This window comes from Melozone crissalis, unplaced genomic scaffold, assembly GCF_028551555.1.
Source record: "Melozone crissalis strain CALT ecotype California unplaced genomic scaffold, PUWL_Pcris_2 ptg000081l_1, whole genome shotgun sequence".
In the NCBI taxonomy this organism is placed as follows: Eukaryota; Metazoa; Chordata; class Aves; order Passeriformes; family Passerellidae; genus Melozone; species Melozone crissalis.
This window is the reverse complement of record NW_026535858.1, coordinates 4959947-4971950: the sequence shown is the minus strand read 5'-3', so window position 1 is coordinate 4971950 and position 12004 is coordinate 4959947. Positions and strand designations below refer to the sequence as shown.

Here is a 12004-nt window from a genome sequence, read left to right as displayed (position 1 = left end):
GAAACTATTTCGAGTCATCCCATTTTCCAGTAAGTTCTACAATGATGATTCAGCCTGTATCACACTATACATCCTGCAAATACATTGCTCGGACATTCAGCTGTGTGGAGCTGGGATCTGCCACGATCCCAAGTCTCCTCTTCACCCACCACATGACCGGGTCACGCACAAATGAAAGCAATTTACCAAGGTCAATAAGGGGAGAGGGGGAAAAGGATTTTTCATAAGGCGGCAAAAAAATACAAGAGAAACAAAACAGCAAAAAATCACCCCAAGGCAGCGCTTGCCCACACTCACATTTGCAGCATGACTTCGTTCAGATACACTCCATCCACCAGCGCCACATATTCCTCCAGGTTGGTCCCATTTCCTCCAGCCAGCGGTCCGAACGTCTTCACCTGGAACAGAAGCAGCAGCAGCACCGTGACACCGAGTCCAGCTCGCTCCCCCGCCGCAAGGCTCTTCTCAAACAATGAGCAAATCGAACCAGGAACGTGTGAGGGGAAAATGAACGCTTACCCAGGTGACAAGAGGGCTCGACATGAACTGCTCCAGAAGGGGTGTGAAGATCTCGTTCTCCATTTTACAAAAAAATGGTCAACATCAATGCAGCTCCTCCGATGCAAAAAAATCGAGATAAGTCCTTCACTGCAGCAACTCTCTGGAATGCTCCAAGGATTCAGCTGGAGTGAGTGAACCCCATTTTTAACAAGCGATGCAACACCAACAAAAGTCAGTGCACTGGCAAGCGGGATTTATCTTCCTCTTTCAACAAAAAATGCATCCGAAAGTCCATCTACGCGTATTTCAGCCTTTCCATTGATGCCTCTCCCTTCCTACATAACGAAGAGGTGGAAGGAAGGAAGGAAAGAAAAGAGGGAGGCTGCCTAGCTACTGGGATTCTGCATCAGACAAAAAAAAAAAAAAAAAAAAAAAAAGAGAGGAAGGAAAAATCTGCTTCAGCAACGGCAGCGCCTCAGAAAGGAAGGAGAAATTCCAGCGAAACTCCGCGAGCTCATCCTGCCCCTTCCCCACAAAAAGAGCCCCGGGCTCGGGGAGCAGCGAGGGCAGCGCCCCCCGCCCCTCTCGCAGCCAAGCCCCCCGGGCTGCGGCTGCACCAGAGCCCCGCTGCCCCCCTGCAATGGCACCGACGGGGAACCGGCCCCCGGAGGGATCGGGGGCTATTTTAAATCAGTTCCCTTTTCTATCCCTTCCCTTTTCCACTCAACTACGGCGCCAGAGAGCGGCAGGACCGGCACACGCCGCCCGGCCCCGCAGCCTCGCCCTTCCCCCGCGCTGGCCGCTCCCCTCAGGCTCCGCTCTCCCCTCGCCGCTCCCGGAGCGCCCCCCGACCCCTCCCCAGCTGTTCTGCAGCCGCTCTGCCGCCGCTCCCGCGGCTCCAGCTCCGCTCCGCTCCCCACCCCCCGTCCTCCCGAACTGCGGGGCCACCTCGCCTCAGCCAGCGCGGCCGCGCCGCATCGCTCGCCTCGTCCTCGTCCTCCTTCCCTCCCTGCCAGCCTCCCGCCCTCCCTTCCCTGCCGCCGGCTCCGGCGAGCGGATCCCTCCGCCCAGAGCCGGGTATCCCTCCGCCGCCGCTCGGGGATGGCGGCGCGAAAGGGGCGGGGCCGCGGCCAAACCGCTGCAGGACTCGCGCCCGGCGCGCGCGCGCTCGATGCGGCTGCGGGCACGGCTGAGCCCTCGGTGCGGCGAGGGGGAAAGAGCCTCGTCCCTTCCCCGCTCCGGGAATAAAGGTGCCCCTGAGGGATGATAATGCTCTTCCAGTCCCCCTTTTGGGGGAATAGAGGTGCCCGTGAGGGAGATGCGCTTCCATTCCCTTCTTGTGGGATAAAGATGCCCGTGAGGGGAAAACAGCGCGGGAGGGATACTCTCCATTTCCCTTAGGAGAATAAAGGTGCCCGTGGGGCAAAAAGTGTAGGAGGGAAAGATGCTCTTTCATTCTCCTTTGAGGAATAAAGATGCCCGCGAGGGGAAATCTCAACCCAGAAGAATAAAAGCGCCCGTAAGGGAAAAAGCACGTGAGAGAGGGAGAGAGAGGTTCTTCCAATCACCTGTGCAATGAAGGTGCCCGTGTGGGGAAAAGGGCGGGAATGAGATGCTCTTCCCTTTGGGGAGGGTACCCGTGAGGGGAAAAGCGTGTGAGGGAGGCAGATGCTCTTCCATTCCTCCCCTAGGGAATAAAGGTGCCCGTGAGGGGAAAACTCAGCGCATGAGGAATATTCTCCATTTCCCTTAGGAGAATAAACGGGCCCGTAAAGGGAAAAGCACGTGAAGCAGGGAGGGAAAGAGGGAGATGCTCTCCCATTACCTTTCGGGGCAATAAAGGTGCCCGTGAGGGAAGGAAAAAGCACGGGAGGGAGAGGCTCTTCCAGTCACCTCTTGGGGAATGAAGGTGCCCATGAGGGGAGAAGGGCGGAAAGGAGATGCTCCTTCTTTCCCCTTTGGGGTATAAAGGTACCCGTGAGGGCAAAGGATAAAGGTTCCGATGTGAGGGAGGGAAATGCTATTCCATTCCCCCTTAGGGAATAAAGGTGCCGGTGGGGGAAGAACTTGGCACGGGAAGGATATTCTCCATTTCCTTCAGGAGAATAAAGGTGGGGAAAGAAGCACGGGAGGGAGAGGCTCTTCCATTCCCCCTGAGGGAATAAAGGTGCCCGTAAGGGGAAAACTCAGCACGGGAGGGAGGAAAATCCTCGTGCATCCCCCTCAGGTGGAATAAAGATGCCCGTGAGGGGAGGAGGGTGGGAAGGAGATGCTCTTCCATTCCCCTCTCGGGGAATCAAGCCGTGAGGGAAAAACTCGGTGTGGGAGAGAAATGACTTTCCATTGCCCGTTTAGGGAGTAAAGGTATCCATGAGGGGAAAAGTGTGGGAGGAAAAGATGCTCTTTCATTCTCCTTTGGGGAAAAAAGGGGCCCATAAGGGAAAAACCTCAGTGCAGGACTGAAATGTTCTTCCATTTCCCTTTTTGAGAATAAAGGTGCCTGTGAGGAGAAAAACTCTTACCCTCAGGAAGTGGAATCCAGAAGCAGGACAGGTTTTCTCCTCAGAAGGTGGAATTCAGATGCAGCCATGTTAAGGTAAAATCCAGCTTTCTGGAAAGATTTTGTGGGGAATCACACAAGCAGTGTGCTGGCCTGATCATTGCCCCTTCTCTGAGCCTTCTCCTACTTCTTGTGCTTTCAGTATTCAGACCTGCATTAAGATGCATGGATATATCTGCTTAATACATTATGTGGTTCATTGGCAAAGCATTTTACAAAATCTCAAACTAAATCCAGCTTCTCTTCTATGTGATATAAGTTAAATTGCTGCAGCATTTTTTCAAATGGCTTTAGTTTTGCACACCTAATTAAAAAAACAAAACAAAAAAAAACCTGAATCCCACAAAACATTGCAATAGACGTGACTGAAATTAAGTGCTTTTGAAAAAAAATCAAGTAACAGCTAAACAGATAAGGTTTTCCTTAACCTAAATACCAGATATACATTTTTCCTAATGTCCAAGATTGGGAAAAAACCCAATTCCAATCATGACTTGTTTCCCAGAATGCCTAAGTAACAGATTAGAAAACTTAATTATGGACCTTGTAATATTAGTCTGTCTTTTGCATTCTAAGGACTTTTTTTTTAAATTTAGACAATGTTGCATAGTTAAATGACTTTGATTCTCACAGATCCCTAGAGTGAACTCAGCCCTCCTGTGAAACAAAAAAAAATAAGGAAGGGCAAAGGAAAACTCTGCAGTCTTGGTTTTGAATAAGAACCTGGTGATCCATGGGTGAAATAACAGCAATAAATTCCCAGCCCTTCAAGGCAGCCACAAAAGCATTTTTGTACAAGGCTGCCCAGCCAACCGCTGCGTTCCCCAGGCTGGCAGCAGCCTGTAAACATGCAACTGTGCCCACAGTGCCATGGAACTTCCCTGCCTCATCCCCTTGTTCCTTCTGGGCTCTAATTAGGCAGTAATGACTTTGGCATCAAGCAATTTCTAGGAATTAGAGCCCAGCCAGTAGAAGTTGATAGCCCATGTAGTAGTAACAGCAGCTGGCTCACAGAAACCATTTCATACTGAGATTCCCTAGCACTAAAAATTGAATTAGATGGTTTTAGATGTTTTTGCTTCCATCCACATCATGCAGTTGGCCTGTGTGCTCAGCACTGCTGTTGATCACTGCTCCTGCAGAAAGAGTGCTACATTTTAGCAATGAATTGTACTGTCAGCTGTTTTACCTCAATGATTTACAGTTCTCTATTTGAGCTGGAGATTAGTACAAGATAAAATTTCAGAGAAGGCATCCAGACGCAGTCAGAGGAGTTTTGTTTTCGGTTTTGGTTTGGGTTGGGTTTTGTTTTCTTTTTTTTTTTCTCCCCCCAAAACTAAGAGCCCTGAAAACCTGTGAAGTTTTTAAAGTTTCTTCCAAGTAGCTGCCACTTTGTCCCAGCCAGTGTGAGAACATTTACCTCCTTTCAGGTACACACAGACACAGCCAGGAGGAACCGCTGCCAGGGCAGGTGTTTGCACTGGAGTGAGAGCCAGGAGAACCTGGACTGCAGCCACCCCAGCGAGGTGAGACAGCTTGCCCCAGGACAGGAAGCTGTCAGCCTTTGATTGCTCAGCCCTTGCTTGACAGACAACCCCTAAAATGAATTTAAATGTTTGTCTTTCGAGTTATTTCTCTGATCTTGAGCTCAATACGGAAGGCTTTCATTTTCAGCATAGCTGACAGGAGTCCCAGGAGGATTGTTCTAGGAAATACTTAGAAGTCACAGCTCTACAGGACTGCATTACTGTAACCTGTAGCTTGTGATATATTTGGCTGCATTGTTCTAGCACTTCTTACCTGGGAAGGCTCCTAAAAGAAAGTTTGGTGACTGCACTTACAATGGTCAATCCCAGAAGTTGAAGTTGAGAACTCAAGTTAGCTGACCCAGAAACAGAGAATAAACATTATTATAAAACTGAATTCTAACTATTCTAAGAATGTACATTCAGGAATATTTTAGAACAAAAAATATCCTTTTTATAATTTGAAAAAATGCATAGAGGACAACCTTGTTCTTTCACATGTCATTTTCTGGAGCAGCACTGTCAGTATTTAATACAGGGTGTCACCCACTGCTTCTGAGCAAACAGATTTAGAGATGACCTTGTTGTTAGAAGAGCCATGTTTGTTCTTGTACAGGTAAAGCACCCCCATCTCCCTTCTTTTGCCTCTTCCATGTGCCACACAGACTCTACACAGAAGACATGGAAATTATAAATGATCTGTGCCTAGATCCCAGATCTGCAAATTACAGAGTTACTCCATCTTCTCAGTGAACTTTTTTTTGCTCGTGGCATCATTTCCTGTACCTGCTATTGCAAAATAAAAACTGAAAAACTACATCCAGAAAAAGCCTGATGCCTTGAATCTGCAGACAGCAGGAAAGGGTGACCACGCCCAGCCCCACTTACCTTGCCAGGGTCTGTCAAATCATTTCTGGTCAGCCCTGCCCGCAGCGAGCCAAGGGAGGGGACACTTTGGGGAGTAGATGACAACCAAGCTTCCCTTTCTGGCTGATGCAAGATGCAGTGGTTTGCTCTTCCTCTCACACAGAGCAAAGGGAAGAGGTGACGCTGCTGGCTCTGCCTCCCAGGCAGCACTGCCTTTGGCTTAACAGCCTTGGCCTGATGGGACCTCAGAACAGGGAAAAACAGGGAAAAGTGTGGATGCTTGGGATCCACAGCAGGGTCTCTGAAATGCTCTGATTATGGGCTGGCTTGATAGGAGTGTGTGATGAAAACTGCAAGCCATTAACAAGGACAGCCACCTTCCCTGTGCTGTTTGCTCCCAGAGAATCTCATTTCCCTATCAAATCCTACTCCCTATCAAGGTGGGGCAATAAAGAGAAAGGGCACTGAGGGGCTGAGCCTTTTCAAGTATGGCTACGAATTCCTAAAGGTGCCACAAATACAGCAAACTAAAAGTTACTTTTTGTTCCACAGGAGTGGAAAGAAGGGGAAATCCCTCTGTAACATTAATAAAGAACTGAAAATTCCACAACAATTCTTGAAGCTTTCTTCCCTGCCGCAGTGCCTGCTCTGACATGACCAAAATTCCCCATCAACTTTCAGGGAACTTCCTGAGAAAACGGTAAGTAACCTCAAAATTAGGGTATTTTGAGTGAAAAATTAAGAAGAAAACAGTAGGGGCTTGGGGAAAGTTGGTGTTGTCCATTTAAGATTTTTTATAGATCCCAGACATCGTGGCAAAGAGCAAGAAATTAGCACAGAGACAGCAGACAAAGAATATCCTGCATGGGTACCACTGTGAAATGCATCAGAATTTCCTGTCAGGCACAATGTTCATTGCAAGAACAGCTATTGACCATTTCTAGCCATGCCTACCTAACACAGCCACACTTTCCTTCAAGGACTACACGGACAGTACTTAAAAGGTGAAACATTTGGTGAAAGTGTCACATTTAATACTGGATTCACCTGAGGAGGGAGGAGCCTACAGCTTCTTGTCACTCCTCAGTCAGTAGGACAGGCAGGAAGAATGTTACTGTGGCAGGCCAACTGATGTGATCAGAAAAAACCAAGTATTTATCTTTGATTTTTACATTTAATAGCCACTGCTAAGATTTTCCATAGGTTTAAACTCTTAAAAGGTTGTCAGGGAAATACTCCCTTTCAAAGAAAATCTGAACTTAGTATTACAATTCAGCTCCTTTTCCTGTTTAGCCAATAAAACATTTATCTGTTTCCAGCTGTCATCTGTGAGCTACAAGACTGTCTAATAATGCTGTGTGTGAATTCCCCCTCGTTATTTGCTGCAGATAAAGGAAATAGATGGTTATTTTCCCAAAAAGCAAGCATTGAGCAGCAGTTAGCAGGACAATAGCGCTGGTACTCACTTCTGCCGTGGCCAGTGGGGTGAGACTGAGCAAAAGCTGTGGCTGCCATGCCTTCTGTCAGAGGGGATGCTGCCAGGGCGAGCAGCATTTCTCATGAACTGGGTCAGAGAGATGAATTACAGAGCACACTCTGCATTTCCTCTGCTGAGGAGCAAAGTGCAGCCCAGGCTGCTCATTGTTACAGCCACAGCTGCCCGTGGATCTGCAGAGCTGTGCCTTGGGAAAGGAAAACACTGGAATTGTACCTGCAGCACTAGGCCATCACAGATCCCTGATGTACAGAAATGTTGAGCTGGTTTGCTTCTCTGGTGTTTTCCTTCTGCATGGAGCGCTCTCCCCATTCAGCTTCACAGAACAGGAGGGTTTTTTTATGCCTGGGAAAGAATTTTGTACCTCTTAAACTCCACTTGCCCCAGTTTTACTTTATTATAGTATTAAGTTTACTTTTCTTCTCATAACATCACATCTCTGGTAATTGGCTCCCTGTCCTTTGCCATGGACTCTTGCTGGTGCCTCCCTGCTTTCACCCAGGTTTTGCAGCCTGGATGTCACTTAAGCCCAGAGCTTGGGCAGTGCTGCCATCACACCCAGGTTTCTGAGCCCAGGAGAGGTTGTTCAGTCCCAGAGCCCTGCACCACCTTTGGTGTTGGCCTGTCTCATTAGAGAGGCATTCCTCACCAGCTGCAGGTGGCTCTTCCCAAGGTCAGGAAATAATGAACTGGGTGGAGAACATTTCTGTCCTTGACATTTCCATTTGTGTAAGTGGACTTAGTGATGACAAAATGCACAGCACAAAGAATGCAGCTGTAGTAGAATCACTTCTCTTCAAGCCTCTGCTCTTCTGAGCTCCCTCCCTCAGGATTACCCTGTTCATTTTCATGTCTGATTTTACCCCTGGTTATTTGTCCAATTATTTATGTCTGAAAAAAGCTTTTCTCTCCACAAAACACTGGTGAAACAATTCAAAGCTTTTAAGATATCCTTATTTTGCCTTTGGGAAAATCATTTGACAAGCTTATAGAACAAGAAAACACAAGTTATTTACAGCATTACACTAAAAAGACTGACATTAAAATATATTAACTAATAAACAGAAAAAAACTATAGGTCATTAAAAAGTAATTAATGCTGGATTAAAAAAATTGTAATTATGACTTATTAGATAGCATTCCTGATGAAGGTTCTTGAAAGAAGGTGGATTCCTGGCTTACCTGGAACTCGGAACAGCCTTCTCACTCACACCTCTTTCAGACACCACTGTTAACTGCATGAGCCCTTTGTTTGCATTAATCTAGAGGGTTCAATTCACTGTGACACCAGCTGAATTGTGAATTTAATTGGAGATGAACACAAAATTGGAATTCTTACCTATGTTCATCTCATATGCCATTTATAAATACAAATCTACCACCCTTAAAATTTCTTATTGCAGCATTTTTCTACAACAGGTAATTTTTCTTCTGCAAAAACCCACAGTGATACATTTGGTTATTTTATTTAGGTTTTGCAAACCACTGTCACCAACAGCTATTTCCTGCCTATCCCATTCCAGTGCCTAAATATCTCCCTCTGTGGATTCTTCTTGCCAGCTTTATGTATCTACAAAATGCTCTATTTTTCCCTAGGGTGTTAATACAATATTGGAGTTCTTTCTGATTTTTCTATTCCATTCTGTAAAACAACTTCTGAATTAAGTTTACAGTGTGCAGTGGCTGAAAGGTCAAAGGATGGTTCAGCAAAATTCTAAATTTCCTTCTAATTTCAGGCTTATGCTGAGATGTCAGTTGTCTGGGTCTTCTAAAATCTATTATGAAGCAATTGAACACACTCCTTATTTTTAATGCTAAAATGAATAAACAGTTACCTAAAATTGCTACTGAAACAAGGTGCCCAGGGAAGTGGTGGAGTCCCCATCCCCAGAGGGGTTTAAACCATGCAGATGTGGCATTGAGGATATGGTTTAGTGGTGGCCTTGGAGGGCTGGGGGCATGGTTGGACTCAAAGACCTTTTTCAATCTAAAAGAGTCTATGATTTGTTTGATTTTTAAAAAATAACCTGGGTAAGATTAGAATTCTGATTTATATATATATATATATATATATATATATATATATCAGTCTTGATTTCAGTGCTTGATAATTCTTGTGTGGGTCAGAGAAGGTTTAATTCCTCTTGAGGTTATTACTTTGAAATATTAGTACCAGGTCAAAAATATATAAAGTATTAAAATATATATATATTATATATACTATATATAAAGTATTAAAATAAAATAGATATATTTACTATACAAATTAGAAGATTGTAGCCCTTTTCACACAGAAAACGCTCTACTAAAATAATAGTTTGAAATTTATTTCTTCCTGCTATAATGATCTATAGAATATTTTTCATCACAGAATTAGTCCACCTTAACAGTCTGCCTTAAAAGGATGAGATTATTCAGCTTATTCAGGCTGTATCTCTGCAAAAGGAAAACACCTTAACAAAGAATGGTTTGTTGCTGACCTGCAGCTGGTTATGGCATTTCATCTGAAAGCCCATTTAAGTCCTTAATGGTAACATTTATTCCCTCTCCCTCAGAGGAGTATTTTACAAACAAAATTAATTAGCGAACGAGGAGAGCCAATTTTGTGCTATAGCTGAAGCTGACAGTCACCCAAAAGGGGTGTTGGCAGTGATATTCATAACCATTATCCCGAGGCACAGAGAGGTCTCCTGCCCCTGCTGAGCTCCCAGCCTGGCTGCCTGCGGGGCACAGAGCACACGGGGCTGCTGCCCAGGGTTTGTGTGCCCACAGTGGGACAGCCCACGAGTCACCCCTGACTCCAGTGATCCCTCTGTGCTCCCTGCACGCTTCCCCCAGCTCCTCCACACTTCCTTTACAGAGGTGACTGACACGCTTCCAGCTTGTGGGGATTTTTTACAACACCTCAGAGCTGATCCTTTTGCGCCGAGTGGAAATACACATTGCAAATGATTCAGACTGACTTGACTTCATAACTGCTCGAGCCCAGCTCTTCTGCCCTGTCTAGTTCTTTCTTTTCCTGCTTCTGTCCCGATGCAGTTAAGTGGAAGCAGGGAGCAGTGAAGTATTGGGAGCTCTGCAGTTCCCTTTGTACCAGCGACATGGACTGTGTTTAAGAAATTAGTCAGGCATTTAGGGACTGCTAATCCTCCTTGTGAAGAACACAAGGCTTGTTTCTTCCAAAGAATTCCTCGCTCAAGAGCCCATGACACAGTCCAGTTTCACCTACTAAATGTTCTTGCAGCAAGACAAAAAAAAGCAAAAATAGGTGTTTAATGTCATTTTTTTCCCTTTCCCCTAATTTTCCTTGGGCTGTTTGGTGATGGCATTGTTATGCTCAATAATATGTCTGCTCTTTGAACAACTAATAGTTTTGCTTATTAATTAGCAAATTTGCTTATTGATAACAAAGAGAACTCCAGCTGGTCAAGAAACTTAACAGTATACAAATTCAGAAATAATTTCAGTTCAATTATTGTGGGCTTGAGAAATAGACACAAGCAGGAGGCTTCCCATAAATGACCAAATAAATTCTTCCCATAGGTATCCTGGATTTCCCTGTCACTGTGGTTTATATATTAAAATATATGAATAATCATAACCTGTAACAGCAGGAAAGCCACAACATCACATACAGGGACAGTTTATTTCCCCCCTTCTTTTACATACAAAAAAATTAATGGCTGCACAAGAAATAAGAAAAACAACAAGACAGGTAAGTCAACTAAATCCCAGATTTCTACATAATGACCTTTCATTCCTACTATGACCCTATTTTAAGTGCAAGTCAAAATTCTGGCAGTAGAGATTATATAAGTAGATTTGATTTATACCAGAGTTACAGAATTGAAGCTCCTTTGCCTTATGTAACATTTATTTTAGCTTATTTTTAACTGTGACTTGAAAGTCATCCTAGGAGCTCCTTAAGCTTTTTTTTGTCAGTCTACTACAAAGGAAAATCAAGATGCAACTGCATCTCCTCTACCTTGTGCTTAAACCAAGAGTGCCCCCGTGAGGATTTTTGTATGTAAATGTTTGCATAGGAGTAGACAGCTTGAGGGTGACTAAAATTAAAAATTAAACTTAGTACTTTTTCCTACAAATGAGGCCCAGAAAGTTGGAAATGGCATTTCTACAGATTTTTTTTATTAGGCTGATGTGGATCCAAAGAGGCCTTGGTTCCTTCCAAACCTCCGTGTAATTTTGGCTAATCCTAAGCCTACGTAATTGAAATGCCCACCTCCTCAAAGCAATAAAAAAGTTCTACCAAATCTTACCAAAAATAACACTGCTGGTTTGCAGTAAAGACCAACATTAAAAGGCTTTGATTCAAAGGATGAAAATGGGGAAAAATCCTCAGAAATAATGCCAGGTAAGAAAGGTTTCAGAAATAAACAAGATTTATTATGACATGCCACATTATGAGCAGAAAAGGCAAAAGCATGTTAAAACAAAACTTTCCTGTATAAGAGGAACAGCATATGAGAAATTCTGAAAGTGTTGTGTATCAAATCTCATAAGAGAACTGCGGATTTGAAAATCAAAGAGTTGCTTCTGTTCCAGGGTGTGCCCACATAGGGGAATGGAACAAATTAATTGTACTGAGCTCGGTTACTGCTGATTGAAAGGATCTGAAGCCGTAGGATGCAGGCAGTGACTGGCACGGTATCACACAGCTGCTCTGTACAAAGTGGGGTTTGAGGGGCAGTGAGCTGGCACTGCCTGTGATATCTGTGCCTCAGAGCTTTGCTTTGCACCCCTCCTGGTGCTTTCCCACCCAGCCTGCCTCCTCAGCAGCCCTTGCTCTGGGATCTGCTGTGTCCCTTGGAGCCTCGATGTCCTTTGTGCTCCCAGGAGTGGCATTGGACTCAAGGAGCTTTGTGCAAGGGATGGCTGAGCCCTGAGGAGCAGCAAGTGCTGCAGTGAGCCCTGATAACAAATCTCTCAGCCCTTTTATCTGCCAGCTCTCAACTCCTGTGCACACCCAAAGATGCAGACCTGCAGTTGAGATGTTGGTGATTATCTTGTGGCTGTACACCATCAGCTTTATACTTC

The 12004-nt window shown here is 45.1% G+C and overlaps 1 protein-coding gene across 14 annotated transcripts in view; it reads right to left on the bottom strand.

Annotated features, from left to right (window-relative positions):
* The window catches only part of CCDC88A (coiled-coil domain containing 88A), a 68671-nt gene extending 67156 nt beyond the window's left edge, over positions 1 to 1515 (bottom strand). For all 14 annotated transcript variants that reach the window (XM_054290563.1, XM_054290564.1, XM_054290565.1 and 11 more), the window contains exons 1-3: positions 1450 to 1515; positions 520 to 902; positions 298 to 398 (exon numbers count right to left, since the gene is read on the bottom strand). In XM_054290563.1, the coding sequence (XP_054146538.1) occupies positions 298 to 398; positions 520 to 582 (164 nt within the window). In that variant the 5' untranslated portion in view covers positions 583 to 902; positions 1450 to 1515. The remainder of the gene's footprint in view (positions 1 to 297; positions 399 to 519; positions 903 to 1449) is intronic.
* Positions 1516 to 12004: the final 10489 nt, after the last annotated feature.